The sequence below is a fragment of the Mobula hypostoma genome, chromosome 3 (assembly GCF_963921235.1).
Source record: "Mobula hypostoma chromosome 3, sMobHyp1.1, whole genome shotgun sequence".
Lineage (NCBI taxonomy): Eukaryota > Metazoa > Chordata > Chondrichthyes > Myliobatiformes > Myliobatidae > Mobula > Mobula hypostoma.
The window spans coordinates 72,529,454-72,543,770 of NC_086099.1; the positions used below are offsets into that span (position 1 = coordinate 72,529,454).

A 14,317-nucleotide genomic window follows, 5' to 3' on the forward strand; every position below is an offset into this window, starting at 1 on the left:
GTCTATTGTCTATTGAAATTTGTAAATTTAGTCAAAAAGCAGGAAGAAGCATAAGCATAGTTTTAGAAAGGTGAAACTAAACAGGATCTTGAGGAATATAAAGGAACCAGGGATGAATTTAAACAGGGAATTATGCATTCTAAAGGGGCAATGGAATGTCTTTGACAAGTAAGATTAAGAAAAATCCAAAGACATTTTACACACAAAATTAAAATTATGGTTGTGTAGAGGGTAGAACCACTCAAGGGGAAAGGAGCGAATTTATGCCTGTCACCAAAGGAAGTAGGAAAGGTACTAAATGAATATTTGGCATCTGTTTTCACCATGTAGAAACACACAGGAGGTAGTGAGATCAGGGGAAGGAGAATGTTGGCATCCTAGGGCATGTTGAAATAAAAAAGGATATGATGTTGAATCTCCTGAAGACCAGCAAGGTGGGATAAGTCCCTAGAGCCTAATGAAGTTAGTAAAAGAGGCAAGAGAGGAGATTGCAGAGGGCTTGATAGAGATCTTTATATCCTCATTTACCATAGGCAATGTCCCAGATGACTGGAGGATATCCAGTGTTGTTCCTTGGGACAAAAAAAGGAAACTATTGGCCTAGAGATTCCTAGAGATGCTGCCTGGCCTGCTGCGTTCACCAGCAACTTTTATGTGTGTTGCTTGAAATTCCAGCATCTGCAGATTTCCTCATGTTTGCGTTTTTAAAATATAGGCCAGTGAGCCTTACATCAGTGTTAGGAAAATTATTGGAAAAGTTTCTTAGGGATAGGATCTACTCTTGTCCTATTAGGGGTAGCCAGCTTAGCTTTGTGTAGGGGAAGTCATGTCTTACAAAATTGATTGAATTTTTTTTGTGGAGGTGCTGAAAATGATTGGTGAAAGGCCAGTGGAGTTTCTGTGCATGGACTGCAGTGAAGTATTCAAAAAGTCCCTTATCGTAGGCTGATCCAAAAGATTAGGGCACGTGGTGACATGGTAGATTAGATTCAAAATGGCATGGCCACAGAAGATGGAGGGTAGTGGTGGAGGGATGCTACTCTGACTGGATGCCTGTGGCCATTGGTGTTCTGCAGGGATCAATGCTGGTGCCTTTGTTGTCTGTGATGTGTGTATATATGATATGGATGAAACTACCGTGGGGCTGATTAGTAAATTTTCAGGTGACGCAATAATTTGCAGCATTGTAGATCGTGAAGAAAACTGTCAAAGGATATAACTTAGCTGAACAGAGAAATAGCAGATGGAGTTTAACCCAGATAAGTATAAGTAGGAGAAAGATTCAGTCTGAAATGAGCTATGCGACACTAATTTTCTCCCTGCCCAAGAACAAAGGGAAGAAATTGGATTGCTCAATCTACAGAAGGGTTACCCTGCTGCCCACCACCGGAAAGATCCTTGCCAGAATTCTCTGGGACAGAATCATCCCTACCATTGCTGAAGACAACCTCACAGAGAGTCAGTGTGAATTCTGAGCAAACAAAGGCACATCCGATATGATCTTCGCCCAGTGCCAGATACAGGAGAAGTGGGACTGTACCAAGGCCTTCGATACAGTCAGCCGCAATGGTCTCTGGAAGATTCTGTTGAAGCTCGGCTGTCCCCTGAAATTTCTCACCATCCTGCAACGGCTCCATGAAGGCCAAAGCGGGCAGGTTAAGCACAGTGGCGACCTGAATGACCCATTCCCCATCAGTACTGGTGTGAAGCAAGGGTGTGTTTTGGCACCAATGCTGTTTGCCATCTTTTTCAGCAGGATGCTACAGGAAGCAAAAGAGACTATCTCGAAAAGCATCTGCATTCGGTTCTACACTGATGGAAATATCTTCAACCTCTGATGTCTTATTGCCTGAACAAAATCCATGCAGGAGCCCATTCTCGAGCTACCATGTGCAGGTGACTCTGTTCTTCTTGTGCATAGAGGATGTGCTACAGGCTGCAGTCATTCAGTTCACCAAGGCTGCAAGGATTTTTGGATTAACGTTAGTCTGAAGAAAAAAATGATCTTCCATCAAAAGCCCCCAAGTGATGTTTACAAACCACCCCAGATCACCATTGACGACCACCCTCTCACCATTGTTGAGCAGTTCATCTACCTGTGCAGCATCATCTCCAACAACTCTATGGTAGAAAGGGACATTGACAATTGACTCACCAGAGCCAGCAGTGCCTTTGGGCACTTCCAGAAACACGTGTGGAAGAACCAGCAGCTGCGGCTATCCACAAAAATCCAGGTGGACAGTACTGCCGTTGTTACATCACTGCTGTACGGCTCCGAAGTCTGGGTCTAGAACAGCAAGCAAATCCGATTGCTTGAGCACTTCCATCAGTGCTGCCTCTTCGCTGCTGTCGTTACTGCGTGGTCGGGAATCTTCCGGAGGGTAGGCCTCAAAATCCCCGGCTTTGCCTGCTGTTGGCGACGGAGATTGAGGTGGAATCGTTCGGACAGAGATGGCGCTCAGTACACGGTGTCGGAGAGCTGATTCAGAGGCTCGAAGTTTTCAGATGACTCAGAGATGGATTGTGGTCGGGCATGGCAGGGAGAGTTTTTCTTCCTTCTCCCGTCTGCGTGAGATGTGGGACATTTGAGAGACCTTGAACTTTTACTGTGCTCATGGACTTCTTCATCAAGTTATGGTATTGTTGCACTGTTGTAACTATATGTTATAATTATGTGGTTTTGTCAGTCTTTTCTGTCTTGGTCTGTCCTGTGTTTTGTGATATCACGCCGGAGGAAATAGTGTATCATTTCTTAATGCATGCATTACTGAATGACAATAAAAGAGGACTATGTGTCTTCATAATCTAATCTAGTCTGCTCCATCATGGGTATCAGCTGGCAGGATCATGCGTCCCACAACGAGGCCCTGGAGAAGGCTCAACTTCCAAGCATTGGAAACCACTTTGTTGCTCAAGCAGCTCCGCTGGTCAGGCCATGTGTCTCGCGTGGACAACTCCAGATTACCGAAAGCAATACTCTACACTGAACTCTCTCAGGGCAAGGGAGATCATGGTGACCCACGCAAGAGGTACAAAGACCAACTTAAGCAGCAGGTCTCTCAGGCAAATACTGAGGTCAATGAGTGGCAGCAGCTGGCTTGTGACAGAGAGCACTGATCCATGGAGAAGCCAAGAATTTTGAGGAATCTTGAAGAGCGACAGCTGAAGAGAAGAGGAGACGTAAGAAGGATCCTACTACCCAAGCACCTGCATCCCAATGGTTCCTGTATCCCTACTGCTAGGTGTGGTGTGACAGGTGGTTGATCAACCAAGAGAGTGGGCGAAGGACAATGGGTATATTGAGCCAAGTAGGGGAGGGGGAGGGGGAGGGGGAGGTCAGCAGAACTGGGAGAGAGTAGACAGGTAGCTGATAGATGGAAACAGGCAAAAAAAAAATGAAGCAGAAGATAGTCTTTTTTTCCCTCTAGGGTTGGAAATGACAATATTAAAGGGAATATCTTTAAGACAAGGGGTAAAGCTTAAGGAACATTTTTATGAAGCAAGTTTTTTTTTATACAGTGTGATAGGTGGCTGGAATGCACTGCTAAGGGAAGTGATAGAAGCAAATATAATAGCGAAGGCTAAAGCATTTAGACATGTGAGGAATGGAGAGATGCAGACCATGTGCAGGCAGTTATGCTGTTTAAATTGACATCATTGTCAGTGCAGCCATCATGGGCCAGAGGACCCAATCCTTTGCTCTACTGCTCCGTGTCCCATCTGCTGGAAAAAAAAATTAATAAAATTTGAGGCACTTTTCTCCTCGCAGGATTGGTGACTAAATTCCCATAAATGGCTAATGCTTCTGTATCCTCTTTTCTCATAGCTTTTCCTCTGACATCTAACTTCAGCATCTCTTGGACTGCAATGTTTGGCAGTGTACTACATTCAAGTTCAGTTCTTCTGATGTGATCGGGTGCAATGTTTTTGTCCTGGAAACTATATAAGAGTTTGCTCTTTCCATGACAATCAGAAGCTATGCAAATGAACAATAATGGCCACCAGAGCTGTGCTAAGTATACATTGTACAATATGAGTAATGGGAGTGCTAAGTGGCAAGAAAAGTGTAGGGCTGTATCTTCTTAACCATTTTTAGATAGGGTGGTGCTAATATTTCCTGTGAGCACGCAAAGATTTTGTTTTTAAGAGCATTCTAACAGGCAAAATATCTAATTATCAAAATAAAACAAGATAAGGTTTTGCTAATTGGTTATTTCTATCCTGTCAATTGCACACCCATCTGCAATTTCTTTGCACACAGACCAAGAAACCCTTTACTGAGCTGAGGCTGGGGTCTAAATTATTTAACTGGTACCACTTGATCCCGTGTAAAATTTTGGTGGTTTGCTGACTCTGATGGCTCATCTTGTTTAACAGTTACCTGCATGTCAACAAAGCGTTCCAGCTCCAGGTGTGGAAAACTTACTGGATATATAAATAAGCAAGCGGAACTAATGATCGGTGTGATGAATGTCGATCAGACTGGTCATGGTAGAAGATGACATGAACATCTTCTGCTTAGTGTTTTTATACTTCAGTTTATACTTGGATATTCTTTCTAGTGCAGCAATCTGAGTTTCTGAAATTCTTGCAACACACACTAAATGTTGGAGGAACTCAGCAAGTTTGGATTTCCAGCATCTGCAGATTTTCTTGTGTTTGTGTTGCTGAAACTCTTAATGTGCTTTTCAGTTATTTATATCAATCTATTCTCTTTTTAGACTTTACGAAAGCAGTTACCTGGCATGGAGACCTCTGTAAACCAGGACAGTAATCAAGTGATGAACAATGATCTCAGGTAGAGAGGTTTCATGATTTGCTTTTCTTTTTAACTTATCCATAAAAACTTATCCAATGCCTGTTTAGAGCCTAATTTTTATTTCTGTGTGCTGGTCAAAGGTGTTTGTGTTTCAGTGATAATATATTGTCTTGTTCTAGGGAAGCATTTGGGATCTGATTCATGACTTTTGATCAGGAGTTCTGATCCATTTTGTTGAGGTAGTTTCCTTCGTGCCATTGGTCTCTATATCCATTTGATATGTCTAAGTGGGGAAAGTGCGAAGATAAGGATTTGTCTTGAAAGAATGTGTCTTGGTGCATGTGGGCAAATGTAGTAGATGATGGGGTACAGATGTCGAGAAATGGAAAAAAAAATAGGAGTTAGTATTCACAGCTGTAACTGGACAGGAGGATAAAATGGTTAAATGACAGGTTAAATTTTTGTTTATTGAGGCATAGAAAATAAAAGCAGCAATGTTTTGTTCAAAGTATAAGCTACTAGTTAAGCCTCAGCTGAAACAACCCATTCATTTTATATCGTCACTTCAGAGAAAGGATCAAATGAGTATACTTAAAGGTAAAAGAGCCAGAATTGGATGGTTTAAACTGAGGGTAGGTTGGAGAGGATGTGGTTGCTTCCCTTGGAATAGCAGAGACTGGATGGTTGAACAGAAGGAAGGAGGGTGGACTGGATTGAGGAGATTAAATAAAATGCCTGGATAGAGTTTGTGAGATTAAACTAGTCCTATGGCATCAGAAATTAGGGAAGCATTGCTATGAAATAATAGGTACAAGGATTAAAGGGAAGTTGAACCGTTCTTCTGCTGATGAAGACCTGGAGATCATTGTTTGGTGGAGCCGTAGTGACAGAAACCTTCACATTTTAAAACGTACTTGGATGCTTATTTCTTAACCATCAATGTAATGATGTATGCCAGGGGCTCGAAAACAGGCTTGGGTAGATGCTTATTTCTTGGCCATCATGGACACAATGGTTCAAGGATCTACGCCATCATATCGTAAAGCTGCTGCACAACAAAGTAAAATAGGAAATGACCATCATATGAAATAGTGGTGGCATGTTAGTGTAGTGGTTAGTGGAATGCTTTATTGCGCCAGTGATCATGATTGGGTTTCAATTCCTGCTGCTGCCTATAAGGAGTTTGTATGTTCACCCGTGAAGATGTGGCTTTCCTTTGAATGCTTCAGTTACCTCCCACACTCCAAAGATGTTTGGGTTATGGTTAGTGAGTTGTAGGTATGTTATGTTGGTGTTTGAAGCATGGTGACACTGACAGGCTGTCTCCAGCACAGTCTACAGACTGTGACACAAATGGCACATTTCACTGTATGTTGTGGCAAATAAAGCTAATCTTTAGGTTTTTAAAGATGCTAAAAGGATAGAAATACATGACATTTGTGGTATCAAAAGGAGTTTTTCTTCTATATTTAGAGTGTTCCTTGGTTATTGTTGCTTTGAACGATCTGCAGTGAAGTTCGTAGGGTAATGTAAGGGGTGGGAGCACATTCATAATTCATAAACACTGACATTGAGTTGGGGTTCACTTTAAGAGGCTGGCCTGATGTGATGACTTAATGACGTGATTTTTTTTTACTACTTTTTATGTTCTGCATTTTGTTTACAGTAAAAGCAGTTGTTATGGTTTCCCTTAAACTTAAAACATTTCTGCCATTTTATTTACAAAAACGTACACTGGTGACCTCAAATTTCTTGGATGATTCCAGAGTTATTCAACATCTTGGCCAATGCAGTCAGTTTGAAACTGCTAGAGTTTTGGAAGCAAAATGCCAGTGCTTGGTTTGTACCAGACGAGGCCAAATTTACGCTACGAACGACACCAGATGTTACTACGTAGTAGCAGATCTCAGTCATTCCACGACAGTGAATGTAATGGGTCTGCTTGAATACCTGCCTGAACGCGAAAATATTGCATGCTGAAGACTCGCTTATTACAGACTTTTGGACTATTGGAGTATGATTGCGCTAAATGGTTGTTCTCCTTGCCTAGCCTGGATGATGCTAACCCTTCAGAGCTACTGGACCATAAGCTGTCTCTCCTGGGAAATCACCATCCTTGTTTTATTTTTGAAGCACTCTTTATGCAGCAAATACCTGATCAAGTTTGCATAGCCCTCACTAATAACACCCATGAATAACTATAAGGAGCTTTCTGAAATGACTGGTAGTCTACACTCAGCCAGGCAGAGGAGCATAATTCCTCCTCCTTTCCCTGCCTCACTAAGCCTGGTCAGTACGGCCCCCAACACACACCTGCCCGTGGCTGCAAAACAATGTTGGGTCTGTGCTTTTACTACACTCACTTTGGTACGAATGTTAGGAAGTGTCGACGCCTTGCAACTTTGGCAGGGCCAGCCCATCAGGACATCAGAGGTCTGTGAACACTGTGGGTTCCAGCTGCCGGGGTAGCCTCCTGCTCATTACAGACACCCTTTCAGAGTGATGCTTTTTGTGTGACATGGGTGCTTAAGTGAGAGTGCTGCCAGCATCGCATGTTGATCAGAAGGCAAAGAGCAACCAAACCTTGCTGGAGTTCACTAAAGGCAACGAGATCCAGACTTACGAGATACCACGGGTGATGCTCTGCTTCAGCGGGCAACAGTACATGTGGGACTTCATCCTGAGGTGGCTAGACCAGCGCTCAGCACAGATTTCCTGTGTGCCCAAGGACTGTTAGTTGACCTTAGGAACTCCTGACTTGTGGATGTCAAGGATGCAGGTTGTAACCCTGCTCCCCCAGTAAGCTCCCCACAATGGCTCTGACAAGTGCATGCACCACTGTATGTGAGTTCACCAAACCTCACCAAGCCTACATTCTCAACTACTGTCACAAATCATGGGGTTGAGCACCACATTTCCACAACTGTTCCGCATGTGTAGACTAGACCCAGAAAAGCTAGCCGCTGCGAAGGCTGAGTTTGCCAACATGGAAAGCCTTGGCATTGTACACAGGTTGAATAGTCCCTGGGCTTCGTCCCACCATGTGGTCCCTAAGCCCACTGGTGGTTGCCGCCCATGTGGCAATTACTGATGCCTTAACGAGGTCGCCTCCCCTGATCGTCACCTGGTCCCACACATCCAAGACTTATTGGCACATTTAGCCAGAAAGTTAATTTTTTCTAAAGTTGACTTGGGGGCTACCATCAGGTGTCTATGTGCTTGGAGGACATTCCCAGAATGGTTGTGATAACCCTGTTTGGCTTCTTAGAGTTTCTGTGCATGCCTTTTGGGCTGAAAAGTGCAGCACAGACTTTCCAAAGGCTGTTGGACTCTGTACTAAAAGGCTGTTGACTCTGTATTACATTTTCTATTTGTTTATCTGGTTGACATACTTGTCACAAGTGCATCCAAATCTGAACATGTATCACATCTTTGCATACTTCTGAGTGCTTAAGCCATGATGGGTTGGTTATTAATCCTGCTAAATCCCAGTCTGGGTTGTCAACTGTTGACTTTCTTGGCTGCGAAAAAACTCCCATTAAAAGTCACCACTATTTTGGATTTCCCACCACCCTGCACTACTAAAAAAACTACAAGAGCTTTTAGGTATGGTGAATTTCTATCGCGACTTCATTCCATGAGCTGCTGAACTGATGCTTCCCTTGTTTAGTGCCCTTAAAGGAAATGCCCATAATTGTGTGCTTGACTGGTCAGCGGACATGACCAGAGCATTTCATGACACCAAATGAGCTGTTTTCAGTGCGACCCTGCTGGAGTACCCTCTCCTCAATGTACCTAAAGCCATTACTACTGACGCTTTAAGTCAAGTCAACTCAAGTTGCTTTTTATTGTCGTTTAGACCATGAGCTGCTGGTACAGTACACAGTAAAAACGAAACAACATTCCTCCGGGACCATGGTGCTACATGAAACAACACAAAACCACACTAGACTAAGTGAGACAGCACAAAGCTACACTAGACTACGTAAGACAACATAAAAACTGCACTAGACTACAGACCTGCACAGGACTACATAAGGTACACAAAACAGTGCAGGGCAGTACAATAAATAATAAACAAGACAATGGGCACGGTAGGGGACAAATTACAATATAATAATAAATGATGTAGGTGTCAGTCTAGTCTCTGGGTATTAAGGAGTCTGATGGCCTGTGGGAAGAAACTGTTACATAGTCTGGTCGTGACAGCCCGAATGCTTCGGTACCTTTTGCCAGATGGCAAGAGGGAGAAGAATTTGTATGAGGGGTGCATGGGGTCCTTCAGAATGCTATTGGCTTTACGGGTACAGCGTATAGTGCAAATGTCTGTAATGGCGGGAAGAAAGACCCCCATGATCTTCTCAGCGGACCTCACTATCCGCTGCAGGGTCTTGCAATCCGAGACGGTGCAATTCCCGAACCAGGTAGTGATGCAGCTGCTCAGGATGCTCTCAATACAACCTCTGTAGAATTTGGTGAGGATGGGGGGGTGAGGGATGGACTTTTCTCAGCCTTCGCAGAAAGTAGAGATGCTGCTGGGCTTTCTTGGCTATGGAGCTGGTGTTGAGGGACCAGGTGAGATTCTCCGCCAGGTGAACACCAAGCAATTTGGTGCTCTTAACAATCTCAACTGAGCAGCCATCAATGTTCAGCGGAGAGTGGTCGCTCCGTGCTCTCCTAAAGTCAACAACCATCTCTTTTGTTCACATTCAGAGACAGGTTGTTGGCTGTGCACCAGTCCTTTAGCCACTGCACCTCCTCTCTGTATGCTGACTCATCGTTCTTGCTGATGAGACTCACCACGGTCGTGTCATTGGTGAACTTGATGATGTGGTTCGAACTGTGTGTTACAGCACAGTCGTGGGTCAGCAGAGTGAACAGCAGTGGACTGAGCACACAGCCCTGGGGAGCCCCCGTGCTCAGTGTGATGGTGTTGGAGATGCTGCTCCTGATCCGGACTGACTGCGGTCGCTCAGTCAGGAAGTCTACGATCCAGTTGCAGAGGGAGGTGTTCAGGCCCAGAAGTTTCAACTTTCCAATCAGGTGCTGAGGAATGATTGTGTTGAATGCTGAACTGAAATCTATAAACAGCATTCGAACGTATGTGTCTTTTTTGTCCAGATGGGTGAAGGCCAGGTGGAGGGTGCTGGCAATGATGTCATCTGTTGAACGGTTGGGACAATACGCGACCTGCAGGGGGTCCAGTGAGGGGGACAGCAGGGTCTTGATGTGCCTCATGATAAGCCTCTCGAAACACTTCATGATGATGGATGTGAGTGCAATGGGACGGTAGTCGTTGAGGCAGGACACTGAAGACTTCTTCGGCACGGGGACGATAGTGGCGGCCTTGAAGCACGTAGGAACGACGGCGCTGCTCAGGGAGATGTTGAAGATGTCAGTAAGAACATCTGCCAGCAGGTCTGCACATCCTCTGAGCACTCTGCCAGGAATATTGTCTGGGCCAGCAGCCTTCTGTGGGTTGACCCTGCATAGAGTTTTCCTGACACCAGCCACGGTAAGACACAGCACCTGGTCATTGGGAGAAAAAGTGGCCTTCCTCGCCACCACGTCATTTTCCACCTCGAAACGAGTGTAGAAGTTGTTCAACGCTTCTGGGAGGGAGGCATCACCAGCACAGGCAGGTGATGTTGTCCTGTAGTTGGTGATGTCCTGAAAGCCCTTCCACATGTGCCGCGTGTCGCTGCTGTCCTGGAAGTGGCTGTGGATTCACTGGGCGTGTGCATGCTTTGCCTCCCTGATGGCCCGGGACAGTTTGGCCCTCGCTGTTGTTAGGGCTGCCTTTAGACTATGCTGTGGGTGCTGTGCACGAACAGTTGGTCGGAGGTGTGTGGCAACCACTCACCTTCTTCAGCCTGCAGCTCTGGCCCCCCAAAAAGTACAGCATGTCTGACCACAAACCTCAGTCCTATCTGGCTGTCCGCCATTTTCATTTTGTACTAGAGTGTCAAAATTTCACAGCGTTCGTTGACCACGAACCCCTCATGCACACGATGGCCAAAATATTAGAGCCTTGCATGGCAGCAACACCACCTAGCCTACATATTGGAGTTCACAACAGACATACAACACATGCAGGGGAAAAATAATGCCATGTCTGATTACCTTTCATGGCCATTCACTGTGACCATACATATTGGAGTCGATTATGCCCGCTTGGCAGCTGACCAAGCCACTGACCCAGAGGTCCATGCCTACCAAACAGCAGTCACAAGCCTGTGTTTGGCTGACATCGGGGAAGCTGGGGTTTCTCTCCTGTGCAATGTCCCCAATTCACATCAGACTTCTGGTTTGTGATGGCCCAGAACCTGAGTGTTATCACTGCGTTTGATTAATAAGCTGTTCAGGTGAAATCTCAGGTAGCTTTCTTGGAGCCTGAGACAACAAAGGCAATTGGGAGAAGCTTTTCTATGAGCAGATGGGAAATAGGTTCAAATTGATGGGCAGAAGATTCAAGGGTTTACAGAGAGTAGACTTTTTTCTTACAAGGGATTTGTTAAGATTTTCATCTTAGTGCAATCAAAATTAATCGATTGAACTTAAATCAATCAGAACATTTAAATGGGAATTGCATACAGACAGGGGAAGAAGGTAAATTGTAAAGCTTGAGAAAATGGTATTGAACTGATTTCATATGACGAACCAGCATGGGCTCAATGGCGTTGTGTGCTTTGATAATCCTGTGTCATATTAATTGTTCAACTGTGCCAGCTAAGTTTTGACCACAGAGGCGGTTCATCAGAAATTGTCAGAAACATCCTGTCTGCACCAAAATATGTTACCACAATGAGGCAGGATTAAATGGTTGCTGCTTACTTTTCTTATTATTGTTCTGGTTGAGGGCAAATGAATCTTCATGTTTATAACGATACTACCTACTAATTTTAAAAAATAATTATTACCTAGTGATGCTAGTGATGTTCTCCTCCCCCCCCCCCACTAATTTATAAAGTATATGTTTCCAGAGTGGAAACCTGTATTTCAGTTGTGGACTTGGCCATGATTCTTTACCTTTTATTCAAAATGGCCTTCCAATAATTCTCTGCTGTCTTGGAATTTCTCCATACACAAACATTGTAGAAATGGTTTTGGTACAGCAGCAGTTGTAAATAAAAATGAGACTTACTGGTTCAATGCCTCCAACTATGCAGAGAAAATAGCAGCTCTTAATGTGATATGGTGGCACAATTTGTGATCATATTTTCGTCAGTTTGGAAAAGTGTCCTGCACTGAGGGGAAGGTTGAGGTAACTTTCATAGTTGCAAGGCATGCAGTATAGTTTATGCAGGGAAAGTGGAATTCATAAACATGCAATTTGGATTCAAAGTGCAGTTACATTATCTCAATCCAGCACTGTACCACTTGGCCCAGCTCCCCAACTACTTATAAAATCTGTAGGAAACACTATGGAAGCCAATGTTGATTGACACATTTTATCAGTTTAAGGATGTTCTCCTTATTAGCTAAAAGCCTTAGATGGCTTTTGTTTCATTTCATATGTAACATAGCTGCTATATTTAAAATAAAATAAGTTTTGTCTTAGAAAATGAATTGCTTTCTTTAATATATAGAAAAATGTTTTTTTTTCCCTGAATAAGATACAAACCATAGCATTGTAACATTTTTTAAAATAAAACTTAAATTGTGTAGGCATGATTGAAAACCAAATTTGGGTTGCTGATAACTACTTGTAACATTTTTTTACTTCATTGTTTATTGTGCAGCTGAAATCATGTTCGTTTGTGAATATTGTGTAACTTTTAATTAGATTTCCAAAGTTTTCTCCCTTACCACCTTCCTGTGATACTCAAGCTTATCTGCGCCACTTTTAGTAATGGTTTCAATTTTGCATTGCATGCGCAACTGCTGAGTAGACTATGAACAGATAACTTATCTTAGTGCAATCTGCTTGCTTTTAAGATAACACTTACTCCTCTAATACAGTCTCTCTAATGTCTCTCTGAAACCCTTGCTGTTAAGCGTGCACCCAACCTCCATGGTTCCCTTAATCCAGTTCTAGTTTGGTCATTTTGGGACTTTATTTTTCCAATGTTCTGTGATGTGGACCTTTACCACTTTAGCTGTTTTAAACACAGCATTCTGCTTGCTTAACTTACCACACTGGTTCTGTTAACATTGTGTTCAACACTCACTGTCTTACTTTCAAGTCACAGTATTGTCTGACTTTGCCTTGACAGTGGCCTTCTGATGTGTGGTCTGAGCGTATTCTCTGGAGTTCAAGGACTTTCCTTCATTCCACTATTGTTGAAAAGGTCACTTATCTTCTCCACACTTGGTGTCAGAAATTCAAAACCACCAAGTACAGTTTTTGTCACCATGTTGTATTAGTTACCCTGTTATAGGAAGGACATCATTATAGTGGAAAGAGTGCAGCAGATTTATAAGGATGTTGTCAGGACTTGAGGACCTTGGTTATAGGGAGACATTGGGCAGGATAGGACAGGATATTCCTTGGAGCATAGGAGACTGACAAGTGACCTTATCGTGGTGTATAAAAATCATGAGAGAGATACACTCAGTGGCCACTTTATTAAAGTGGCCACCTCCTGCACTTAATAAAGTGGCCATTGAGTGTCTGTTTGTGGTCTTCTGCTGCTGTAGCTCGTCCACTTTATGTTTTGATGTTTTGTGCATTCTGAGATGCTCTTCTGCGCACCACTGTGGCAATGCATGGTTGTTTGTCACCTTCCTGTCAGCTTGAATCAGTCTGGTCACTCTCCCCGACCTCTGTCATTAACAAGTTGTTTTTGCCCTCAGAACAGCTGCTCACTGGACAATGTTTGTTTTTTGCACCATTCTCTGTAAATTCTAGAGACGATTGCGTGTAAAAATCCTCGGAGGTTAGTAGTTTCTGAGATACTCAAACCATCCTGTCTGGCACCAACAATCATTCTATTGTCAAAGTCATGTAGATTACATTTCTTCTCCATTCTGATGATTGGTCTGAACGACAACTGAGCCTCTGGACCACGATTGCATGTTTTTATGCATTGAATTGCTGCCACATAATGGTTATATATTTGCATTAATAAACAGGTGTACAGATGTACCTAACAAAGTGGTCACTGAGTATAAATACTGTGAACACTCATAATTTATTTCCCAGCATAAGGAAATAAAAACTAGAGATGTACTCTAAGATAAAATGACCCTGATGATTCATATACAGACCCCCAAACAGTGGTAAGGATGTGGCCTACAAATTACAATGGGAAATAGAAAATGCATGCCGGAAGGGCAATGTCACAATAGTTATGGGGGACTTCAATATGGAGATAGATTAGGAAAATCAGGTTGTTGCTGGATTCTCAGAGGGGAATTTCTAGAGTGCCAATGAGATGGCTTTTTCGAGCAGCTCGTGGTTGAGCCCAGTAGGGGGTCAGCTGTTCCATACTTGGTGTTGTACAATGAACCAGAATTGATTAGAGAGCCTAAGGTAAAAAAACCCTTCCGGGAAGTGATCATAACATGATCAAATTCACCCTGAAATTTGAGAAGGAGAAGCTAAAATCACATCTG

The 14,317-nt window shown here is 43.5% G+C and overlaps 1 protein-coding gene across 3 annotated transcripts in view; it reads left to right on the top strand.

Annotated features, from left to right (window-relative positions):
• Positions 1–14,317, top strand: part of arap2 (ArfGAP with RhoGAP domain, ankyrin repeat and PH domain 2) — a 396,901-nt gene that overhangs the window by 105,400 nt on the left and 277,184 nt on the right. For all 3 annotated transcript variants that reach the window (XM_063043320.1, XM_063043318.1, XM_063043319.1), the window contains one exon: positions 4,722–4,798. In XM_063043320.1, coding sequence (XP_062899390.1) covers positions 4,722–4,798 — 77 coding nt within the window. The remainder of the gene's footprint in view (positions 1–4,721; positions 4,799–14,317) is intronic.